This window comes from Rhinoderma darwinii, chromosome 7 (genome assembly GCF_050947455.1).
Source record: "Rhinoderma darwinii isolate aRhiDar2 chromosome 7, aRhiDar2.hap1, whole genome shotgun sequence".
NCBI lineage: Eukaryota > Metazoa > Chordata > Amphibia > Anura > Rhinodermatidae > Rhinoderma > Rhinoderma darwinii.
The window spans coordinates 5,158,266-5,180,549 of NC_134693.1; the positions used below are offsets into that span (position 1 = coordinate 5,158,266).

The window sequence follows — 22,284 nt, forward strand, 5'->3', positions numbered from 1 at the left end:
TGCATGAGGCCCAAGGGGTGTGTAGCCCAACTGCAGCTTAGGTTGGGGAAAATAATAGCGATCGCCCCAAGAACCCAGAATTTCAAGGAGGCAGGAGTCCCTCCAGGAGTGGACTACTCCATCCACCCGATCAATCGGCTCTAAAGGGGGTAGCCGGGCATTATGAACTAAAAATTCTGCACACTGATTATAATGAATAAACAGAGTTAACTGAAAAAAGGGTACAGCCAGATTGTCAGCTCCTCGGCCAAGTTGTGTGGAACACGAGAACAAACACCAGAACGTGAGATTGTTAATGTTAATTGTGAATACGGATGAGCCTCCAATAATGGGATGGGAAGATGGTGGAAGCGGCGTTGTGAGGAAGACCCCGGCATTCTTACCTCTGATTGGTGTACCACCTGGTGAGGTAATTTGAATGCAAATAAGATTAGAAAGAAGCGGTTAGTGAGAAGTATAAGGAGATACAGGGACATTAAGAGATTACAGAGGATGGGGTGGGGACTGATTAACCTCTCCATAAACACAGTGCCAGTCTGCACCACCTGCGTCACGTGCCAATACAGAGGTTATCATTAGAGTTCTCAAACAGGATCATTAAAGCAACAGGTATTACATGGAATAAATAGGACTGGAGTGTTAAGTGGAGTGTTAAGCTTATCCAATAACACGGTGCGGAGCTCACACATGGAATGGGGATTCCTTGACGTTTAAAAAGTTAAAATTTTCCCCCAAATGTCATCAGAAGATGTCAAAACTCTGATGGGGGAGGTCTGGCCCCTGGGTCTTCCATTGATCCTGAGAATAATCCGGTCCCAGCTGTCAGTGGAGAACCGTTCATTTTTTAGTTTAAATAATTGGGAGTTTACCTTTAAATGGGTGTTGGGGAGGAGTTGGGCTGAAAGGTGGCAGCCATTTTGTAATGCCCAGAGAGGTTATCACTGTCATTCGGCCAGCCATAAATTAAGCCTATAGCCCAAGTGATTTTTGCTAATTTATTGCTCTGCTAAAATCTGCTCTGGCATCAACTTATAGCCACGGGACTAGTCACATAGAGGACCTGCCCAGGTGAGAGATCTTTACATGTAGCATCTTGCTGCAAGGCATTGTGGTCCTAAAAAACAGGACAACAGCTATTTTTTATTTTAATGGCCCCTAGTGCTTCATTCACACAATCTGTTGCATTGATTGGATCCATTGGACGCGTTCTCTGCAGGTGATCAATATGTTGATCGCCGTGGCAGCAGGAACTGCTAATCATTGGATCGTTTTCTCTGCGGGGTAGTTCATGGTTACTGCTTGTTCCCTTTCAATAAGTGAATTATCATATATGACGGGGTAGGGACATCCAGCCCGGTATCACTGCAGGTGGAGCAGCCGGAGACCTGAACACGACTAATATCAGGGTGTGTGGGAGCAATCATCACTGGTAAAACATGTGGATCCCAGGGGCCCTGACGTTGTTCCCCTGGGTAGGTTGCTATGGGTTACAGCACATCTGTTTTCTCCACACCATGTCATTGAATAACCCTCTGGAGGGCGATCTGCGGACCAGGCTGTTAGTGGTTTAGTTTGTGCCCCTCACACAGACACCGGTTCTGGCTGCAACTTTACCTGAAATTAAATTTTTAATTTTAGTGAAAAAAACAGAGGCACATTTCTTAATACAAGAAGTGAACAGTCTGAAGTCGTCCTCTTTGGAGACCCCCCTGTGAGTCACTCTAATATCACACACGGTGCCTGGGATTTCCGGCGCAGCCAGGACAATATTTGCTCTGCCAAAGCAATATCAAACTTTCTCCAGCAGATTCCTCGCACAAGGAGAACGGGAATGAAATGCAGTCGTCATGGAGACAATACGATTGAGCCTTTCCTCTCATTAAATGAGCCAAATTCCCCCACAATTCCCTGTGCCACGCATCCCATCCAAATGCACATTTTTTTAACCCATGCACCTCCAAAATTACAATTTACCCCTTCAACCTGGCAGGATCAGGGCTCACAGTCCGGTGGTTGGATATCTGCCACTGATAATATAGTTACTGGCAACCGGCACTTATTTAATGAGTCATAAGGGCCCGGCTCTGCCCATCTCTCCCACCGCAGATATGTATTAGAGGGAGTAGTCCACATACTATGAAAGGCTATTTTGTGTAAAAGTTATTGCAAAAATATACACACCTGCAGCAAAAACCGCCGTGTTGATCTATGCCCACTCTGGATGGGCAGGGATCACATTCACCCCCACATTGCACTTTGATCTGCAAGGTCCCTGTGTTATTGCGGTCGCAATTCCTGAACCAATCTGATGGGTGTTTTTATAAGACACCACTGGTGACTAGAACCCAGTGGGACTCTCGTGCCAGTCTGTCCGGCGTGGAGCTGTAAGAAGTGCAGAGGTTACAGTCACACCCAAGCCACGGGTGAGGGTGGCGGTAATGTAATTGGGTATTGCTATTTGGGCAGAGGCTGGTACAGTTTTTGCATGGGGGCCCAAAAGGTTAGATTAATTTGCCCCATTAGTAGTTCGTAGTAAAGACTTCCCCCAGTTTTAGTTTTACATTGGAAAACTAAGAAGGAAAACGAGCACCGTACACACAACCGTTGATCCACGACCCACAACATGTGTTCGTTTTCACTGTCCGGATCTTTTAGAGTTTCATGACTGAATTTATAATAAAACCAATTTATTGGCTTTTCGTCCAGACAGCAGACAGGCATTTCCAGCTGTCTCGGGTCATGGTAACCATCGTTTATGAGAGATGCCAGCGCGGTGAAGGTGAAGCACGGGCCACGCATGATAATATTTTATATGTCATCTCATCAAGCTTTGATTTGCAGTCAGATTTCAGGGGAAAGAGAAGATTCTGCACTTGTGTCGTGAAAAGGAGAACGGATGGAATACAGACAACGACCTTCAGCCCAAATACGTTCCCACTGATGGGGCCTGATTTCCATCTCTAGTATCATCTACATAACTAATACTAACGATACCTTCAGCAGTCGTGTCCTGGAGATCCCATGATAACACTTCCTGTTCTGCTTTCTGTCAAGTTCAGTGTTGTCATATGGACATTTTGTGGACCTAAATTTGCATCTTAATTGGTTTGAATAGGAAGCCGCTATATGACTTGGGGTTGGATACTTCAATTCTGAAGAGAACTCCATTTTAAAATTAAAAACAGGAGCGAAGATGCTGGTGGTGGAGAACTGAATGAAAACAAGAGCGGACGATGAGATTTCAAGAGCGGACGATGAGATTTGACGACCTTCACCGATAGAACGTAGATCTGTCCGGGAACGTATCATGCTGGATTATTTCATCCACTTTCTATTTGACGTCATCTGTGCCCCTTTTTTTTTTGTACAGTGAAATCCTCCTGAACACGCAGTTTTCAGGTGCGCTATAGGGGCCTTTTACACGAGCCAATGATCGGGCACACGCTCCTTCATCGGCTGATCGTATCGTTTCTGCAGCCTAAAATATAGTCGGCAGAACATCTCCGTGTGTAAATAACGATGCGCTGCCGACATGATGGAAATGTATGGGGACGAGCGATCATAGTAAGGAGCGCTCATCCCAATACTGTACATAGCTCCTTGTGAAAGGAGAAAACGAGCGCCGGTCAACGAGCTGTAGGAAGAGCTGAGCTTGGCAGATAACAGCTCACAATAGCAGTGTGTCCACTCAACCAGCAGGTAATTAATCTGACTTCGTGTCAATGCAGGGAAAGATTCTGTATCTCTGTGTGTGAATTAGCGGGCAGCTTGTATTAAAGGTCAGCAGCCTTTAGTGCCGCCGTCTGACATTCAGACAGTTGTGGGTTTTTGGCAGGGGTGTTATTGTACTGCGGGATGATTTGTGTTATTTCAGGACACAGAGAGTTAAACAAACAAGACAAAAGAAGAAAGCAGAATATCAAAGCACTTTACATTGATTCACAGAGTCCATCAGACATCTGATGCCCTGAAGCCCGCAACGGGCACTGGGAGTAATATGTAGACAATTGGGATGTGCAACCTGAATACTTCAAAGCTCTTCTACCAGCTACATTCAGGAATTAAAGTTCCGGCAGAAAAAAAAATCTCCATTTCCAGATTCCCTCCCCCAGCGACCAAATTGTGTCCATCCAGAAAGAGCAAAGATAACGGCTTAAGTTCATGAAGTAAAATAATCGTTAACCCCTAAGATGAGGATTAAAGCTTAATAAAGGGCTCGTCCAGTCTTATGTGAATAATGGTCAATCATTATGTAATGAAATGTTCTGCAATCCTCTGTGAGCTAAACACATCAGCAGAACACATCTCTCTTCTTTCATGGACTTCAAGCTAATTATCTACACTGATACATTGTAACAGCTTATCAGCTGTGGAAGCAGGACTGAGCGTGGTTTTTACTGTCCACAAATACAGATCCATAGTCATCTGCAACTCATCTGCAAATACGCCGTCCGCTAGTGCATCGGTATTTACGGAATCTTGGGTAATCCCTTGGGATGCACATCCGTAGCCGTCCGCAATTATGCAAGCGCCCATAGACTTCTATGGAGAGTCCGGGCCGCAATTGCGGACAAGAATTGGACATGTTCTAGAATTTGCGTATCATTTCTACGGCACATCCATACATTTACGGAAAGTTGTCCGTGGCCAATAGAAATGAATGCATCATTCGTAATTATGGAAGAAAACTACGGTTGTGTGCATGGAACCTTACACAGCTCAACGTAGGCCGTGAAAATGGGCGCCGATCAACGAGACAGCTTGTCGATCGTTTGCTCCTTTCACAAGGAGCTGTGTATGGGGACGAGCGCTGGTTGCTATAATCGTTCGTCCCCATACATTTCTATCTTGACGGCAGCGCGTCTCCCTGTTTACACACCAAGATGAGCTGCCAACAACGATGTTATTTTCAGCATTTAAAACTATACAATCAGTAGATTGCTCGTTTATAGACTGATCGTTGCCCTGTTTACACAGGGCAATGATTGGAAACTAGCGTTCTCATGAACGCTCGTTTGCCCAATCATTGGCCTGTGTAAAAGGGCCTTTAGTTCTATACCGGTTTTCAGTCTTTAGAACGTAAACAATTAATGTTTCCATTTGTTGAAAGCAAGCAGAGATGTTGATAGTGGTGAGGAATTGAACACAAAGACTATTAGAAAGTTGCAGAACGATGGAGCTTCAGTTTCTGACCAGACACCACGATGACTCGATACCACCAGAGACTTCCATGAATAGAGCCCACCATAAAGTTTTGCAGGTCTCTGTGCAGAATTCCCCCTTGAATTGTTTCTATCCACACCTAGAGGGATAACAGGAATGTTTGCACAAGAGAATATCAATGTTTTTCTTTCCTCGGGGACAGCGCTTATTGTAGTTCTGCCGATAATTCACTCGTTCCAGGCGAAAAGCTCTCACAGGTGAAGAATCAGTCCCGAAAACCTACAATGTGCAAAGTATTTGCAGGAAGAAAAAATGAGTGGACCATAAACGGCGCGGCTGGTAATCAAGGTAGAAGCAGTTCCAGTGTTTTGAAATAGAAAAATAAATAATTTATTGTAAAAGACTTACGCGTTTCAACGCTGAACCAGCGTCTTCATCAGGCCGCATTTATTACCAGCACCGCCATTTATGGTCCACTCATTTTTTTCTTCCTGCAAATACTTTACAGCGGTAACCACCTCCAGTTACAGGATGGGATCTGGCGGCAGCGGTCTAATGATACCTGTTCCACTATAAGTCTACAATAGCATTGTGCCGGTGCTAGCGCAACGCCAAGAGGTGAGTTCAATTGACTTTCCTCTGTTTTATTCCATTACTTTTGGTGATCTGCATTATGTGGCGCCGTGCGTTTTTTGCTTTCTTCTCCAGTAACAATGTGCAAAAACACAGTTGTGGCTCATACATGCGGCTGTATCTCAGATCTGTGCAGTGGAGATTTGTAAATAGACACTTATAGAATGCTATGGCCCCATACTGTAACAACATAGGGGTGAATTTATTAAGACTCCCATTTTATACAGCAGTAATAAACGAAAGTACGTAAAATGCAGCAAATTTATTAAGATGCGCCCTGCCCGCACCAGGTAACCACACCCACTTTTGAAAAGCAGTGAGACGAAAAAACGTCACACTTTAGCGCAAGTATGGTCTGCACCAAAATTTGCAATTTTACGGCACTAAAGTGGTGTGCACCAGTTGATAAGTCCCCCAGTAGTGTCGTGCTCCAACGTTTCTGTCTTCTAGAGGAGAATACGGTGCCTCACAGTGGCACCGCACGGCAGAACACTGAGGACCTGAGCAGAAAAGCCATTTTGGCTTATTATGGGGTCAATATGAGGAGAATTTCTAAAGAAAGAACCACGCCCTCAAGCCCACACTTTTCCCAGGATGTTACCGCCTCCTATAGTCAGCACCTCCGCACTGCACCCTCTTTAGTGCTGCCTGAACGTACTTGCTGTATATTACTGATTTGATTACACTTGAACTGATGCATTAACTGGCCGCACGATGTCTATTATTAGGACTTCTCACCATTATGTACATTTTTCTGCGGTTAGAGCGGTTTAAAGGCGTCTATAGAACCTGGTGTTCCCCACTCAATCCTTTGTCATATTTCCAAGGCCTTTGTTCAATGATAGTGGAACTCAACAAGCTCATTGCAAAGATGCAGAAAAAGGGAACTATGAGTTGAGTCAAGTGCAATATAACCAGGAAGAATTATTTCAATATTCATCCAGGAAAATCAACGCGCTAATAACGTGTAATATTACAAGAGCCTGAGCACCATTATATGGTACTGGAATTCTGTCAGCGTATAAGTACAATCATTGGAAGATGCAATTCTTAAGACTAAACTATAAGAACGAAGTGTCTATTCACAAGGAACAAGTTACAGAACATGTCAGGTCTCACAAATACCAGCCTAGTGACTGAACGCAGGTTCAATGAATCTCTTTACTACATAACAATTATAATGCAGCCACCTATGTGCTCCCTGTGTACAAGAATATAACTACTATAATACTGCTCCTATATACAAGAATATAACTACTATAATACTGCTTCTATATACAAGAATATAACTACTATAATACTGCCCCTATATACAAGAATATAACTACTATAATACTGCCCCTATATACAAGAATATAACTACTATAATGATGCTCCTATATACAAGAATATAACTACTATAATACTGCCCCTATATACAAGAATATAACTACTATAATACTGCATCCTATATACAAGAATATAACTACTATAATACTGCCCCCTATATACAAGAATATAACTACTATAATACTGCCCCCTATATACAAGAATATAACTACTATAATACTGCCCCTATATACAAGAATATAACTACTATAATACTGCCCCTGTATACAAGAATATAACTACTATAATACTGCTCCTATATACAAGAATATAACTACTATAATACTGCCTCCTATATACAAGAATATAACTACTATAATACTGCCCCTATATACAAGAATATAACTACTATAATACTGCCCCTATATACAAGAATATAACTACTATAATACTGCCCCCTATATACAAGAATATAACTACTATAATACTGCTCCTATATACAAGAATATAACTACTATAATACTGCGCCTATATACAAGAATATAACTACTATAATACTGCGCCTATATACAAGAATATAACTACTATAATACTGCCTCCTATATACAAGAATATAACTACTATAATACTGCTCCTATATACAAGAATATAACTACTATAATACTGCGCCTATATACAAGAATATAACTACTATAATACTGCGCCTATATACAAGAATATAACTACTATAATACTGCCTCCTATATACAAGAATATAACTACTATAATACTGCCCCTATATACAAGAATATAACTACTATAAGACTGCCCCCTATATACAAGAATATAACTACTATAATACTGCTCCTATATACAAGAATATAACTACTATAATACTGCCTCCTATATACAAGAATATAACTACTATAATACTGCCCCTATATACAAGAATATAACTACTATAATACTGCCCCTATATACAAGAATATAACTACTATAATACTGCCCCCTATATACAAGAATATAACTACTATAATACTGCTCCTATATACAAGAATATAACTACTATAATACTGCTCCTATATACAAGAATATAACTACTATAATACTGCGCCTATATACAAGAATATAACTACTATAATACTGCGCCTATATACAAGAATATAACTACTATAATACTGCCTCCTATATACAAGAATATAACTACTATAATACTGCCCCTATATACAAGAATATAACTACTATAATACTGCCCCTATATACAAGAATATAACTACTATAATACTGCCCCCTATATACAAGAATATAACTACTATAATACTGCTCCTATATACAAGAATATAACCACTATAATACTGCCCCTATATACAAGAATATAACTACTATAATACTGCTCCTATATACAAGAATATAACTACTATAATACTGCCCCCTATATACAAGAATATAACTGCTATAATACTGCCCCCTATATACAAGAATATAACTACTATAATACTGCTCCTATATACAAGAATATAACTACTATATGACTGCCCCCATATACAAGAGTAACTACTATAATACTGCCCCCTATATACAAGAAAATAACTACTATAATACTGCCCCCTATATACAAGAATATAACTACTATAATACTGCCCCCTATATACAAGAATATAACTACTATAATACTGCCTCCTATATACAAGAATATAACTACTATAATACTGCTCCTATATACAAGAATATAACTACTGTAATACTGATCCCTATATACAAGAATATAACTACTATAATACTGCTCCTATATACAAGAATATAACTACTATAATACTGCCGCTATATATACAAGAATATAACTACTATAATACTGCTCCTATATACAATAATATAACTACTATAATACTGCTCCTATATACAAGAATATAACTACTATAATACTGCCCCCTATGTACAAGAATATAACTACTATAATACTGCCCCTATATACAAGAATATAACTACTATAATACTGCTCCTATATACAAGAATATAACTACTATAATACTGCTCCTATATACAGGTATATAACTACTATAATACTGCCCCTATATACAAGAACATAACTACTATAATACTGCCCCTATATATAAGAACCTAACTACTATAATACTGCCCTATATACAAGAATATAACTACTATAATACTGCCCCCTATATACAAGAATATAACTATTATAATACTGCTCCTATATACAAGAATATAACTACTATAATACTGCTCCTATATACAAGAATATAACTACTATAATACTGCTCCTATATACAAGAATATAACTACTATAATACTGCTCCCTATATACAAGAATAAAACTACTATAATACTGCTCCCTATATACAAGAATATAACTACTATAATACTGCCCCCTATATACAAGAATATAACTACTATAATACTGCTCCTATATACAAGAATATAACTACTATAATACTGCCTCCTATATACAAGAATATAACTACTATAATACTGCCCACTATATACAAGAATATAACTACTATAATACTGCCTCCTATATACAAGAATATAACTACTATAATACTGCCCCCTATATACAAGAATATAACTACTATAATACTGCTCCTATATACAAGAATATAACTACTATAAGACTGCTCCCTATATACAAGAATATAACTACTATAATACTTCTCCTATATACATGAATATAACTACTATAATACTGCCCCTATATACAAGAATATAACTACTATAATACTGCCCCCTATATACAGGAATATAACTACTATAATACTGCCCCTATAGACAAGAATATAACTACTATAATACTGCCCCCTATATACAAGAATATAACTACTATAATACTGTCCCCTATATACAAGAATATAACTACTATAATACTGCCCCCTATATACAAGAATATAACTACTATAATACTGTCTCTATATACAAGAATATAACTACTATAATACTGCCCCCTATAGACAAGAATATAACTACTATAATACTGCCCCCTATATACAAGAATATAACTACTATAATACTGCCCCTATAGACAAGAATATAACTACTATAATACTGCCCCCTATATACAAGAATATAACTACTATAATACTGCCCCCTATATTCAAGAATATAACTACTATATTACTGCTCCCTATATACAAGAATATATCTACTATAATACTTTTGCTTCTGAGTGTGTCAGGATCTCAGTGTATGACGTCTGTGCGCTAGGTATGTAGTGTTATGCCGTAAATGTGGGAGATGTGTGTGGAGTAAAAGCCTTCACCTGATGAAGATGCAGAGTCTGGTCCCTCCCCGGCAGCGTCCTGCACATTTTGTGATCAATGTTAAATATCATTAAATAACTTAAATCAGGATCCGTCAATAATTTAAATAATCGAAAGACTCTGACAAACAGCGAGAACCTCTGACCTCACATGCACCCCTAAAATGATGGTCCTCTCAAAGTTCATCTCAACAAACTCTCCTGCAGTGTAGGGAAAAAATGACGCACAAAAGTAACCTAGAAACAGCGACGTTCTACACAAACACGCGTGCTCCAAAAATGATACAATATATTGTAGTGGTGGATGTATTGTGGGCTGTTCTCAGGCTCGGACCCTTGCACTTACTCACGACCGTCTCTTTCACAGCTGTAACGATTGTTTTGATATATCAGATTCTTATGGGAACGTTGCCCTTTCTTCCCCACATTCGCATCCTGCTGCAGAACGCTGTTAAACATAATTAATACGGGTGATATTTTCTTTACGTGGAAACATAGCAAGATTACGACCTGTTTGCGGGAGGGGGAAGCTGAAAGGTCATAGCCATTTTTTAATAAGTGCAGGATTTATAATTGTAATTTACCCCCCTGCTCTTTTCGTAGCGGGGGTTGGGGGCAGAGCCTCAATCTACCTGTCAGAATCAGTTCAGTAATTACACAGACTTTACCAGTAATAAAGTTTGTCAACGGAAGAAAGAAGCTGCTCCGCAAACCTACAGATCAGGGAACCAAGACAGATTTCCAAACAATGACCGTTTTTCTGCCATTGTATCGAATTTTTAGGAAAGGTGAATGATAACCAAACAAATGCACTTAGCCTAAGGGGCTGTCTCATGAACACAATGGTAAGTGGATGTCAGGGAGGGGTCCCCTGCTCAGACGCCTCCTCTATGAGACAAGAATAGAGAGCTTCCCCCTAAGAGCGGCACCAACACTGGCAGACCTCACCTGGCACATCCATGCGTTACATAGACAGTCAGACATTGTTTCTGCAGCTGATCGCTAATCCGACTTATGTTTAATATTTTTTGGGGGAGAAGCTTTGAATATACGATAGTCCTGTACACCGGGGAAATGGGGAAGAAAAACGTAACTCTGTTTTTATGAACTTGCTGTGGGAGAAGCTCAGTAATGCTATGTTCACACATAGCAGGATTGCTGCAGACTTTCCATCAGGATTTGTGGGTGGAAAATACACAGCGTATTAAAGTAGCAGCTAAGAGGATGGGATTTTAACAAATCTCATCCACATGCTACAATTTCCATTAAAGAGTCTCTGTCACCACATTATAAGTGGCCTGTCTTGTACATCATGTGATTGGCGCTGTAATGTAGATAACAGTGGTCCTAGTAATAAAGAGGCTCTGTCACCACATTATAAGTGGCCTCTCTTGTACATGATGTGATCGGCGCTGTAATGTAGATTACAGCAGTGTTTTTTATTTAGAAAAACGATCATTTTTGGCGGAGTTATGACCTTTAGCTTTATGCTAATGAGTTTCTTAATGGACAACTGGGCGTGTTTTACTTTTTGACCAAGTGGGCGTTGTACAGAGGAGTGTATGACGCTGACCAATCAGTGATCAATCAGCGTCATACACTTCTCTCCATTCATTTACACAGCACATAGTGATATAGCTTTATCACAATGTGCAGCTACATAAACACACTAACATTACTGCAGTGTCCTGACAATGAATATACATTACCTCCAGCCAGGACGTGATGTCTATTCAGAATCCTGACCACTTACATTACAGCGCCGATCACATCATGTATAATATAGACCACTTATAATGTGGTGACAGAGCCTCTTTAAGAAAGGGTTGCATATTTGTTGCGAATTATCCCCATTGAGATTAATGGGGAAGTAAAAATCTGCAACAAATACCAAACGTTGCAATTTTTGCTACGGAAAATCAAAGACTGCAACGGTCACATGGGACGAAACATTATCCTAGGAGGCCAAATGCACAGAAAGCAAGTGACACGTCGCTATGGGAGACCAGAGGGGGTGAGCAATGATAATAAATAAAAAAATTTATCCCCTCAAACTTCCGCAGCGGCAAATCTACTCAAAAATCTGCACTAAATTAAACACAATGTAGTGAGGACTTTCGGCTGGAGTTCTATGTGGATCGGATTTGCTGCGGAATTATTCATAGAAAATCCAACCCATGTGACCCGAACACCGTCCAAATAAATAGCAGCAGTCATCACTTATAACAGAAGATTGTCCCCTGCAGTTTATTCTTCATCCCCGACTCACAGAAATGAAATATCCGGAGCAATTGTTATTGGACAGTCCATGTGTCATACCTGAGCGAAGCTGCTTAATCCTTCCATTACTGGTGGCTGTGTCCACGGGAAGGAAGTCCTTGTACCAGGAGATCTCAGGATCTGGATTCCCGCTGGCAGCGCAGAGCATGGTGGCTGTCCGTGTCTTCTCCACCACCTTGAGCTGGGGTCCCATATCAATAATGGGGATCCCATGGGGCACCTGCTCTTCTGCAAAACAGAAATGACCACCGTGTTAGAGAAGTAGAGTCTTCCTTTCATAATAATTGATACCAATAATGAAGCCTAGTCACAGGTCTATTCTTGCTACCAGTTTAATCAGCTCCCTCCATGGTTCTGCTCTAAACTATAACATTATAGAATACATCGTCTCCATACACTTCCCACAGACGAGCAGAAGTGATAGTAACACCCCCACCCCAAAGAACCAAAGGTCAATACATCTATTAATACAGTGTAACGCGTTTTGTATATTATTTCTTCTATCCAACTCGTACAGGAAAACAACGAACGCCATATCCGTTACATGTCTGGTGCAAATGGCGGCGACTTCTTATAATCACTACGCAATAACTTCGCAATTGCCTCAGTAACTGTAATGTATTATTCCTTTTTCTCAGATCCGCTACATTGTACAGTTTTTCCAGCAACAAAGAGTTGACCTTATTCCTAGAAGATTTATGAGGAAAAGACCCATCATGCGTTCCGGAGTTATATTTACACTTTATTACAAACACCCGCAGGACTGAATAATTGACTGCCTTTTGTAGTAACAAGTAAAGTCTTTTAAAGAGGAAGAAGAAGGAGGAGGAGGAGGAATAGGTCAGCGGCAACTCAAGACATTAACATAGCAGAAATTATCAACATATCGGCTAAGCGGTAGAATAAAAACGACAGAAGTAAAAGCTTCTGTGCCGCGAATTCCACTAACGCTCAAGTATAAATTCCGGGGGAGGATTGAGGATGTCATTGGCCTGGACTAATGACATCCATACGTACATGCTGGATCGGGGGTTGACTAACTAAAGGTGCCCATATTCATTGGATGAATTTCAGCAGAACCAGATGATCGACAGGACCGGAGCGACCACCTAATGTGTATGTCGGTGTCCCGGCTCTCCCCCAACGGCAGATTGTCGGGGGAGAGAAGCTTTCGGGCTGTAGAATTTCAACATGCCCTTTTGTGTGTAAGAGATAAGCCGCAGCCACAGGAGTCTTGCAGCGGCCATCGGGTGATATTACGCGGCTCGTTGATCGGCGCTCGTTTGCTCCTTTCACAAGGAGCTATGGATGGGGACGAGCGCTCGTTACTCCGTTCACTCGTCCCCATACATTTCTATCATGTCGGCAGCGAATCTCCCTGTTTACACACCAAGATGTCCCGCAGACAAGAATAATAGTTTTGTTATTTAAAGAGGCTCTGTCACCAGATTTTGCAAGCCCTATCTGCTATTGCAGCAGATAGGCGCTGCAATGTAGATTACAGTAACGTTTTTATTTTTAAAAAACGAGCATTTTTGGCCAAGTTATGACCATTTTCGTATTTATGCAAATGAGGCTTGCAAAAGTACAACTGGGCGTGTATTATGTGCGTACATCGGGGCGTGTTTACTACTTTTACTAGCTGGGCGTTCTGATGAGAAGTATCATCCACTTCTCTTCAGAACGCCCAGCTTCTGGCAGTGCAGATCTGTGACGTCACTCACAGGTCCTGCATCGTGTCGGCCACACCGGCACCAGAGGCTACAGTTGATTCTGCAGCAGCATCAGCGTTTGCAGGTAAGTAGCTACATCGATTTACCTGCAAATGCCGATGCTGCTGCAGAATCATCTGTAGCCTCTGGTGCCGGCTCGTCTGACACGATGCAGGACCTGTGAGTGACGTCACAGCGTGATCTCTCGAGAACACGGCTGTGTCTGCACTGCCAGAAGCTGGGCGTTCTGAAGAGAAGTGGATGATACTTCTCATCAGAACGCCCAGCTAGTAAAAGTAGTAAACACGCCCCGATGTACGCACATAATACACGCCCAGTTGGACTTTTACTTTTCAACACGCCCAGTTGTACTTTTGCAAGCCTCATTTGCATAAATACAAAAATGGCCATAACGTGGCCAAAAATGCTCATTTTTTAAAAATAAAAACGTTACTGTAATCTACATTGCAGCGCCGATCTGCTGCAATAGCAGATAGGGGTTGCAAAATCTGGTGACAGAGCCTCTTTAAAACAAAGCAATCAGATGATTAACAGACCGTTGCCCTGTTTATAGAGGGCAATTATTGAGAACGTTTGCTCGATATTTGGCCGGTGTAAAAGGGCCTTTACTCCCTGCTCAATATTGAGAATACCTGCATGTCTATGGGGGAAGGGGGTCGGGAGGAATAGCTGTCGACCCAACAAGCTTTCAGCCCAAATCTATATAAAGTTTACGACCAGCTTGATTAGGATCGTCCACAACTTAGATGATCAATCGTACATCGGATCATTTGTAAGAACAATCTGACCATCAAAACCCAAGACTATTCCGGCAGATCAGGAAAAGTTTAAAAAAATAAATGTGTAAGACTAAACAGTCCGACGGCACAAAGCTTCAAATAATCGGCCCAGATTAAAATCGACGACAGATGAAAAGATCCAACATAACAGATCACTTTCATTAGCCGACTTATTTTATGTGTATTGACAGCTTAAGGGTATGTTCACACGGCTTATTTTCGGCCGTTTTTTGGGCCGCAAAATCGGAGGCAGAACACCTCCAAACATCTGCCCATTGTTTTCAATGGGAAAACGGCGTTCTGTTCTGACGGCTGTTTGTTTACGCGGCCGTTTTGAAAAAGTGCCTGTCACTTCTTCAGCCGTTTTTCATAGACTATAGAAAACAGCTCTAGAAACAGCCGTAATAAACGCTGAAAATATCGCGAGTGGCTTAAAAAAACGTCTGAAAATTAGGAGCTGTTTTGCCTTGAAAACAGCTCCATATTTTCAGACGTTTTTGACTCAGCGTGTGAACATACCCTTAATGTGAAAACCTTTCTGTGGGGTGAAAGCGAGGTCCATGGCAGTGCCCAACTGTATGACTCCTCTGATGGTAATGTAATAAGGGATGCAGAGGCTGCGTTCACAGCTGGTACCCTATGTGGCACTAGAAGAGGACTACATTCAAGTACATTGATGACATAGTAGTTAGGTGGTAGACCTGGTACAGCAGTGATACAGGACAGAGGATTTGGAGGTGAATACTGGGTTAGGTGCCTCTGTTTTATCTACATTTCCTCAGGCCAGAAGTGGCTTCTCCTTGTCAGAGAACAATGGTGTGCATTATCCCACTCCAGGAGAGGGCTGGCATACGTGGTACGGCAGCCACAGTCGGGGGCTCTGAACTTTGTGTTCATTACGAGGCATTCTCCGACTTAATTTGAATACACTCCGAGGCACAAAGAGCTGAAAGGCACAGCTGAGCCACTGATATGCAAAGCCGCTGTCCTAGCGCACGTAAAACAAAGGCCTGGTAAGGGAGCGGACTATAAATACACATTTAGCTGCTGAGGCACAGCCATAACTTTCAACTACTATTCAGAAATTAAAAAGCCAACGGCCTGGGAGACGGGTAAATAAATAAAAATCAAAAGGCAGGATTTCTTTCCCTCCAATTAACACTGAATGTTGTGGAGAGGCGTGGGCGGACTGCAATTGGTAAGTGACTGACCCCCCTGCTGGGTGTTATAAACAAAAGACCCTCGCTTCTCTCAAGGTGGGGAGAGGCCGGTAAGCTGCAAAATTTCCCAGAACCCGGTGACTCAAGCCGCGTGGCAGTACACAAGACGGTGTTACAGTATGTGGTCAAAGCTGTCTGTCAATACAGAGGAACAGAAAACACAGAACATGCAGTAAAAAGCCGAGCGCGGAGGATGACGCCATTCTATTACTGACAGGAAAGAAAAAGACTGCGCTTTTTCACTTTTCTACTTCAAACCATTGTCTCACCATTCAGCCGTGTCCTTCTTATAACGGATTCTGGAAAAGCCGGGTGACAAAATGCCCTCAATGAAAGATCTCACAGGGGTTTCCACTCAGCTTTCAATAGCAGGAATACCTAGTTCTACAGTCACGTGGGAGCAAGGGATGTAGGGAAGCAGGGTGCTGGCCAGTGCTGGGACTTGTAGTCCCACAAAAACTGTTGGACCATTTTTTGCCCACATGTGGTTCTCTCTGTGATCCTGAAGTGCACGATATCTGATCATTGTCATAAAGACTTCAGTGTTCATCAATGGGATCAGTGACGAGAAAACTGCAGAAAACTCAGCACCCCCATGATCACTACTTTATATCACAGATATCCAGCACTATTATAACCCCCAGATACATTTATATGTGTGACTGATATCAGCCGCTCCTCTTATATCACTCCAGTACTATTATATCCTCCAGAGACATTTCATCATATGTGACTGATATCAGCCGCTCCTCTTATATCACTCCAGTACTATTATATCCTCCAGACATTACATCATATGTGTGACTGATATCAGCCGCTCCTCTTATATCACTCCAGCACTATTATATCCTCCAGACATTACATCATATGTGACTGATATCAGCCGCTCCTCTTATAACTCTCCAGTACCATTATATCCTCCAGAGACATTACATTATATATGACTGATATCAGCCGCTCCTCTTATAACACTCCAGCACTATTATATCCTCCAGAGACATTACATCATATGTGTGACTGATATCAGCCACTCCTCTTATAACACTCCAGCACTATTATATCCTCCAGAGACATTACATCATATGTGTGACTGATATCAGCCACTCCTCTTATAACACGCCAGTACTATTATATCCTCCAGAGACATTACATCATATGTGTGACTGATATCAGCCGCTCCTCTTATAACACTCCAGTACTATTATATCCTCCAGAGACATTACATCATATGTGACTGATATCAGCCGCTCCTCTTATAACACTCCAGCACTATTATATCCTCCAGAGACATTACATCATATGTGTGACTGATATCAGCCGCTCCTCTTATAACACTCCAGCACTATTATATCCTCCAGACATTACATCATATGTGTGACTGATATCAGCCGCTCCTCTTATATCACTCCAGTACTATTATATCCTCCAGAGACATTACATCATATGTGTGACTGATATCAGCCGCTCCTCTTATATCACTCCAGTACTATTATATCCTCCAGAGACATTACATCATATATGTGACTGATATCAGCCGCTCCTCTTATAACACTCCAGCACTATTATATCCTCCAGAGACATTACATCATATGTGACTGATATCAGCCGCTCCTCTTATAACACTCCAGTACTATTATATCCTCCAGAGACATTACATCATATGTGTGACTGATATCAGCCACTCCTCTTATAACACTCCAGCACTATTATATCCTCCAGAGACATTACATCATATGTGTGACTGATATCAGCCACTCCTCTTATAACACGCCAGTACTATTATATCCTCCAGAGACATTACATCATATGTGTGACTGATATCAGCCGCTCCTCTTATAACACTCCAGTACTATTATATCCTCCAGAGACATTACATCATATGTGACTGATATCAGCCGCTCCTCTTATAACACTCCAGCACTATTATATCCTCCAGAGACATTACATCATATGTGTGACTGATATCAGCCGCTCCTCTTATAACACTCCAGCACTATTATATCCTCCAGACATTACATCATATGTGTGACTGATATCAGCCGCTCCTCTTATATCACTCCAGTACTATTATATCCTCCAGAGACATTACATCATATATGTGACTGATATCAGCCGCTCCTCTTATATCACTCCAGTACTATTATATCCTCCAGAGACATTACATCATATATGTGACTGATATCAGCCGCTCCTCTTATAACACTCCAGCACTATTATATCCTCCAGACATTACATCATATGTGACTGATATCAGCCGCTCCTCTTATAACACTCCAGTACTATTATATCCTCCAGAGACATTACATCATATGTGTGACTGATATCAGCCGCTCCTCTTATATCACTCCAGTACTATTATATCCTCCAGAGACATTACATCATATGTGTGACTGATATCAGCCGCTCCTCTTATAATACTCCAGTACTATTATATCCTCCAGAGACATTACATCATATGTGACTGATATCAGCCGCTCCTCTTATATCACTCCAGCACTATTATATCCTCCAGAGACATTACATCATATGTGTGACTGATATCAGCCGCTCCTCTTATATCACTCCAGCACTATTATATCCTCCAGAGACATTACATCATATGTGTGACTGATATCAGCCGCTCCTCTTATATCACTCCAGTACTATTATATCCTCCAGAGACATTACATCATATGTGTGACTGATATCAGCCGCTCCTCTTATATCACTCCAGTACTATTATATCCTCCAGAGACATTACATCATATGTGTGACTGATATCAGCCGCTCCTCTTATATCACTCCAGTACTATTATATCCTCCAGAGACATGACATCATATGTTCTAGTTGCGCTCCTCTTATAAAGCTCCAGCACTATAATAAGTTACAGACTTGCCGCTCCTTTAAACTATTGGTCTTCCACACACGGCAGCTTAAGGCAGAATTTTGTACTCTGCCTGATCAGTAATGGATGAAGCTCAGTGCCATCTGATATGCAAAGTTTTCGAGCGCCCGTCCTGCAAACATCCGATTCGTCCTCACAGTGGGAGCAGCAACAAATCTGTTATACAGTGATTAGCCTGGCCAGCAGCTCCATTGACATATGGACGATTCGCAGCCAGCAGGCTCCAGGGCCAATTCAGCGATCGTCTGCGAGAAGGTAATTAATCTTAAACAGGTAGTTTTACTTTTTAGAGCGTAAAGAGACAGCTCTTGAAGTAATTAATGCACCGCTAAGCCGTCCTATTGATTTATCCCAGCGCAAACACAGGTTGATGAACAGGACGGAGCGTGGCAGATCGAACGCACCCAGAACTTGAACAGAGACCGGGGTGAGTGGCGGGGTCTATAGACAAAAGTCCTGGAGCCTGAGCCGGTACAGAAGACAGTGAAGAAGTGTACAGAAAAAATACCTGCACCAATCTCCACATAAAATCCCCACAAGATGCTCAGTAACTTTGTAAATACTTTGCTGTCCTTTTCCTGTACCGTTTTTGAGTTACAATGTTTTCTTCTCCATTCACACCCAAAGCTAAATTCAAAATTCTACTGCTTTCCGCTTACCAGAAAGCAGTGCATTATGGGAGATAATTTTAGTCGTAAACCATTGACTGTTTCCAAAGGCAACCAGCAAAGATTTGAAATAAGCCGAGTATACAAACAGGTCAAAAATAATAAAGTTACTCATTGCTTCATGTAGAATTAAAGTGTGAATTGTTAATCAAAGCAGAATTATGCTTTATGGTCCTCAAAGATGGGGCAACAACCATCAACGACTCCCTTTACAGCTCAAATAGATCCAGCTTTCCTGCAGCCCTGAATGGTGAATGTGCCGAGTGATATAACTGGACAGACCTGCCATTAAGGATCTAGGAAGGCTGGGTGACAACTATAATGTGATGGTTGTTACCCAGCAAAAACAGATCTAACTAGGAAACAGCGGAGCAGAATCTTCCACAATGTCACAGAAGACGATGACTATCACTTCAATTTACTGTTTGGGGGAAATAAAGAACAGGACGCCGCAGGTGCAGCCCCTTTAGTGCCTCATTGAGGTGCGGATTGACTTTCTGGTTAAGTTCCCAGCTGGTCAGATGATCCTATAACTGCTGTGGCGCCTGTAAATACACAATGGATTTGGCTTGTCTGCTGCAGAGGATCCCATCACTGTCCCCTATATCCAGGGTGCGGAGTATAAGCCTCAGACACATCATTTGTTTGAGTAGAGATTATGTGTCTGACAGGACGACGCAGATACTAAACTATAAGCAGCGGCCGTAGATTGTAAGCTCACATGGGCAGAGCTCTCTCTGTAACCTCATTACAGCTCTGATCTTGGGGCTGGAGTTGCTCCTGGACTACATTTCTAGCCCTGTTATGTACCATGGAGTCTGACTATAAGGTCTCATGCACACGACCGTAGCCATGTGCACAGCCGTGATTTTTGGGGCGGCCAGGGGCGGAGTGTCACCCGCGAGCCGCCTGAAAATCGCGGGCCGTGCACATGGCCGCGGCCATTGTTTGCTATGAGCCTGGACCGCAGAACACGGCCGTAATAAGACATGTCCGTTCTTTCTGCGGTCCGGGCTCCTGGGCCATGCAGGGACCATGAAAACCACAGTCGTGTGCATGGTCCTATAGAAATGAACGGGGCCGCAATTCTCCCATGGATTTTCGGGGGAATTGCGACCGCAAAAGCACATTCGTGTGCATGGGGCCTTAATCATTATATACTCAACACCGGGAGATGACAGATCAACACATGGACGTCAGTCCTCAGACCCAACGAGGACCCTGAGCTTATTCAATGTCTCGGCACTAACCAGTACTAGACATAGAGCAGCACTAAAGACAAGAACCTATAATTGTGCAGCAGCGTTATATAACGGGTGTAAATGTCTCCGGGGATTCTCAGAACTGGAGATATGTGATATAAAGTAGGGATCATGGGGAGGGGAGGTTTCTGCACTTATCATCCCATTGAAGAACACAGTCACCTCCATAACAACTATGGCAAAGGATACAGATAGGTAGGGCTGAGCTGCAGTACCACGCATAACCTGTGGACAGGTGTGGCAGTGTCTTTGGAAGAAATCCACCATGTTTTTCTAATTCTGTACAACTCCCTCTAAGTGTCATTGAGGTATGCAGGACCCCATAGTCTTCAAGTGTTGCATATGACATCAAGCTCTGTCTACAATCCTAGTTCTACGGCGGCATAGAAGAGATAAGGGATGAAACGCTGCGTTGTCGGTCATGGCGAGGAAGTCTTTATAGGTCTGGAGATCCCATATGTTCTGGAGGAAGGCGGTGGACACTCGATGTATGTGATGGATCATGATTAATTCTTTCCAGCCCGAGAACAGCTCAGAAGAGGGGTGCTGTGACTGCGCTGAGGGCGGATGCTTGATTAAGGTGCGGACATTTATATTCTGTCTTCATACTGGTAGAATTGTGCAGCCTTTATTGAAGCTTCCTTTTCATTCTTACTTCCTGACTGTGAGGGGTTAAATCCCTGACAAACTTCAAGAGAAGCGGAGCAGAGCATTGCCCCAGTCTACAATCGATTGAAAACAGAGAAAGAAAGGCCCTGCTTCCTCCGACACCGCCGCTTATTAGTGAAGGTCCGCCGTTGATCAGTGTTTAGAGGGGAGATCAGGCTGCGACTCAGAGCGGCAAAACACAGAGACGTGGTTAGAGAACACTGGGGAGGGTTCACACGGAGAAAACCTGGGGTATGAGGGTCCTGAAAACATTTATCAAACACTTCCGGGGACTGCCAATGACACAGAGAATTAGCTTCTTCCAAAAGGGGAATTACAGGCAATGTTCCCTCTACGTCTTGGCAGCTCCTGAGCGGGGCGAGGGAGCAGGACGAGTCTCCATCAACGGTGGGCGATCTGATGACCAAAAGTAATACCCCCAGGAAACGCGAATA

At 42.0% G+C, this 22,284-nt stretch overlaps 1 protein-coding gene across 17 annotated transcripts in view; it reads right to left on the reverse strand.

The window, feature by feature from the left end:
• PTPRF (protein tyrosine phosphatase receptor type F) overlaps positions 1-22,284 on the reverse strand; it is a 717,955-nt gene that overhangs the window by 37,789 nt on the left and 657,882 nt on the right. For 10 of the 17 annotated variants that reach the window (XM_075832637.1, XM_075832636.1, XM_075832643.1 and 7 more), the window contains 2 exons: positions 12,674-12,862; positions 384-401 (listed from right to left, as the gene is read on the reverse strand). In XM_075832637.1, the coding sequence (XP_075688752.1) occupies positions 384-401; positions 12,674-12,862 (207 nt within the window). The remainder of the gene's footprint in view (positions 1-383; positions 402-12,673; positions 12,863-22,284) is intronic. The other 7 variants (XM_075832645.1, XM_075832642.1, XM_075832652.1 and 4 more) reach the window with 1 other exon arrangement.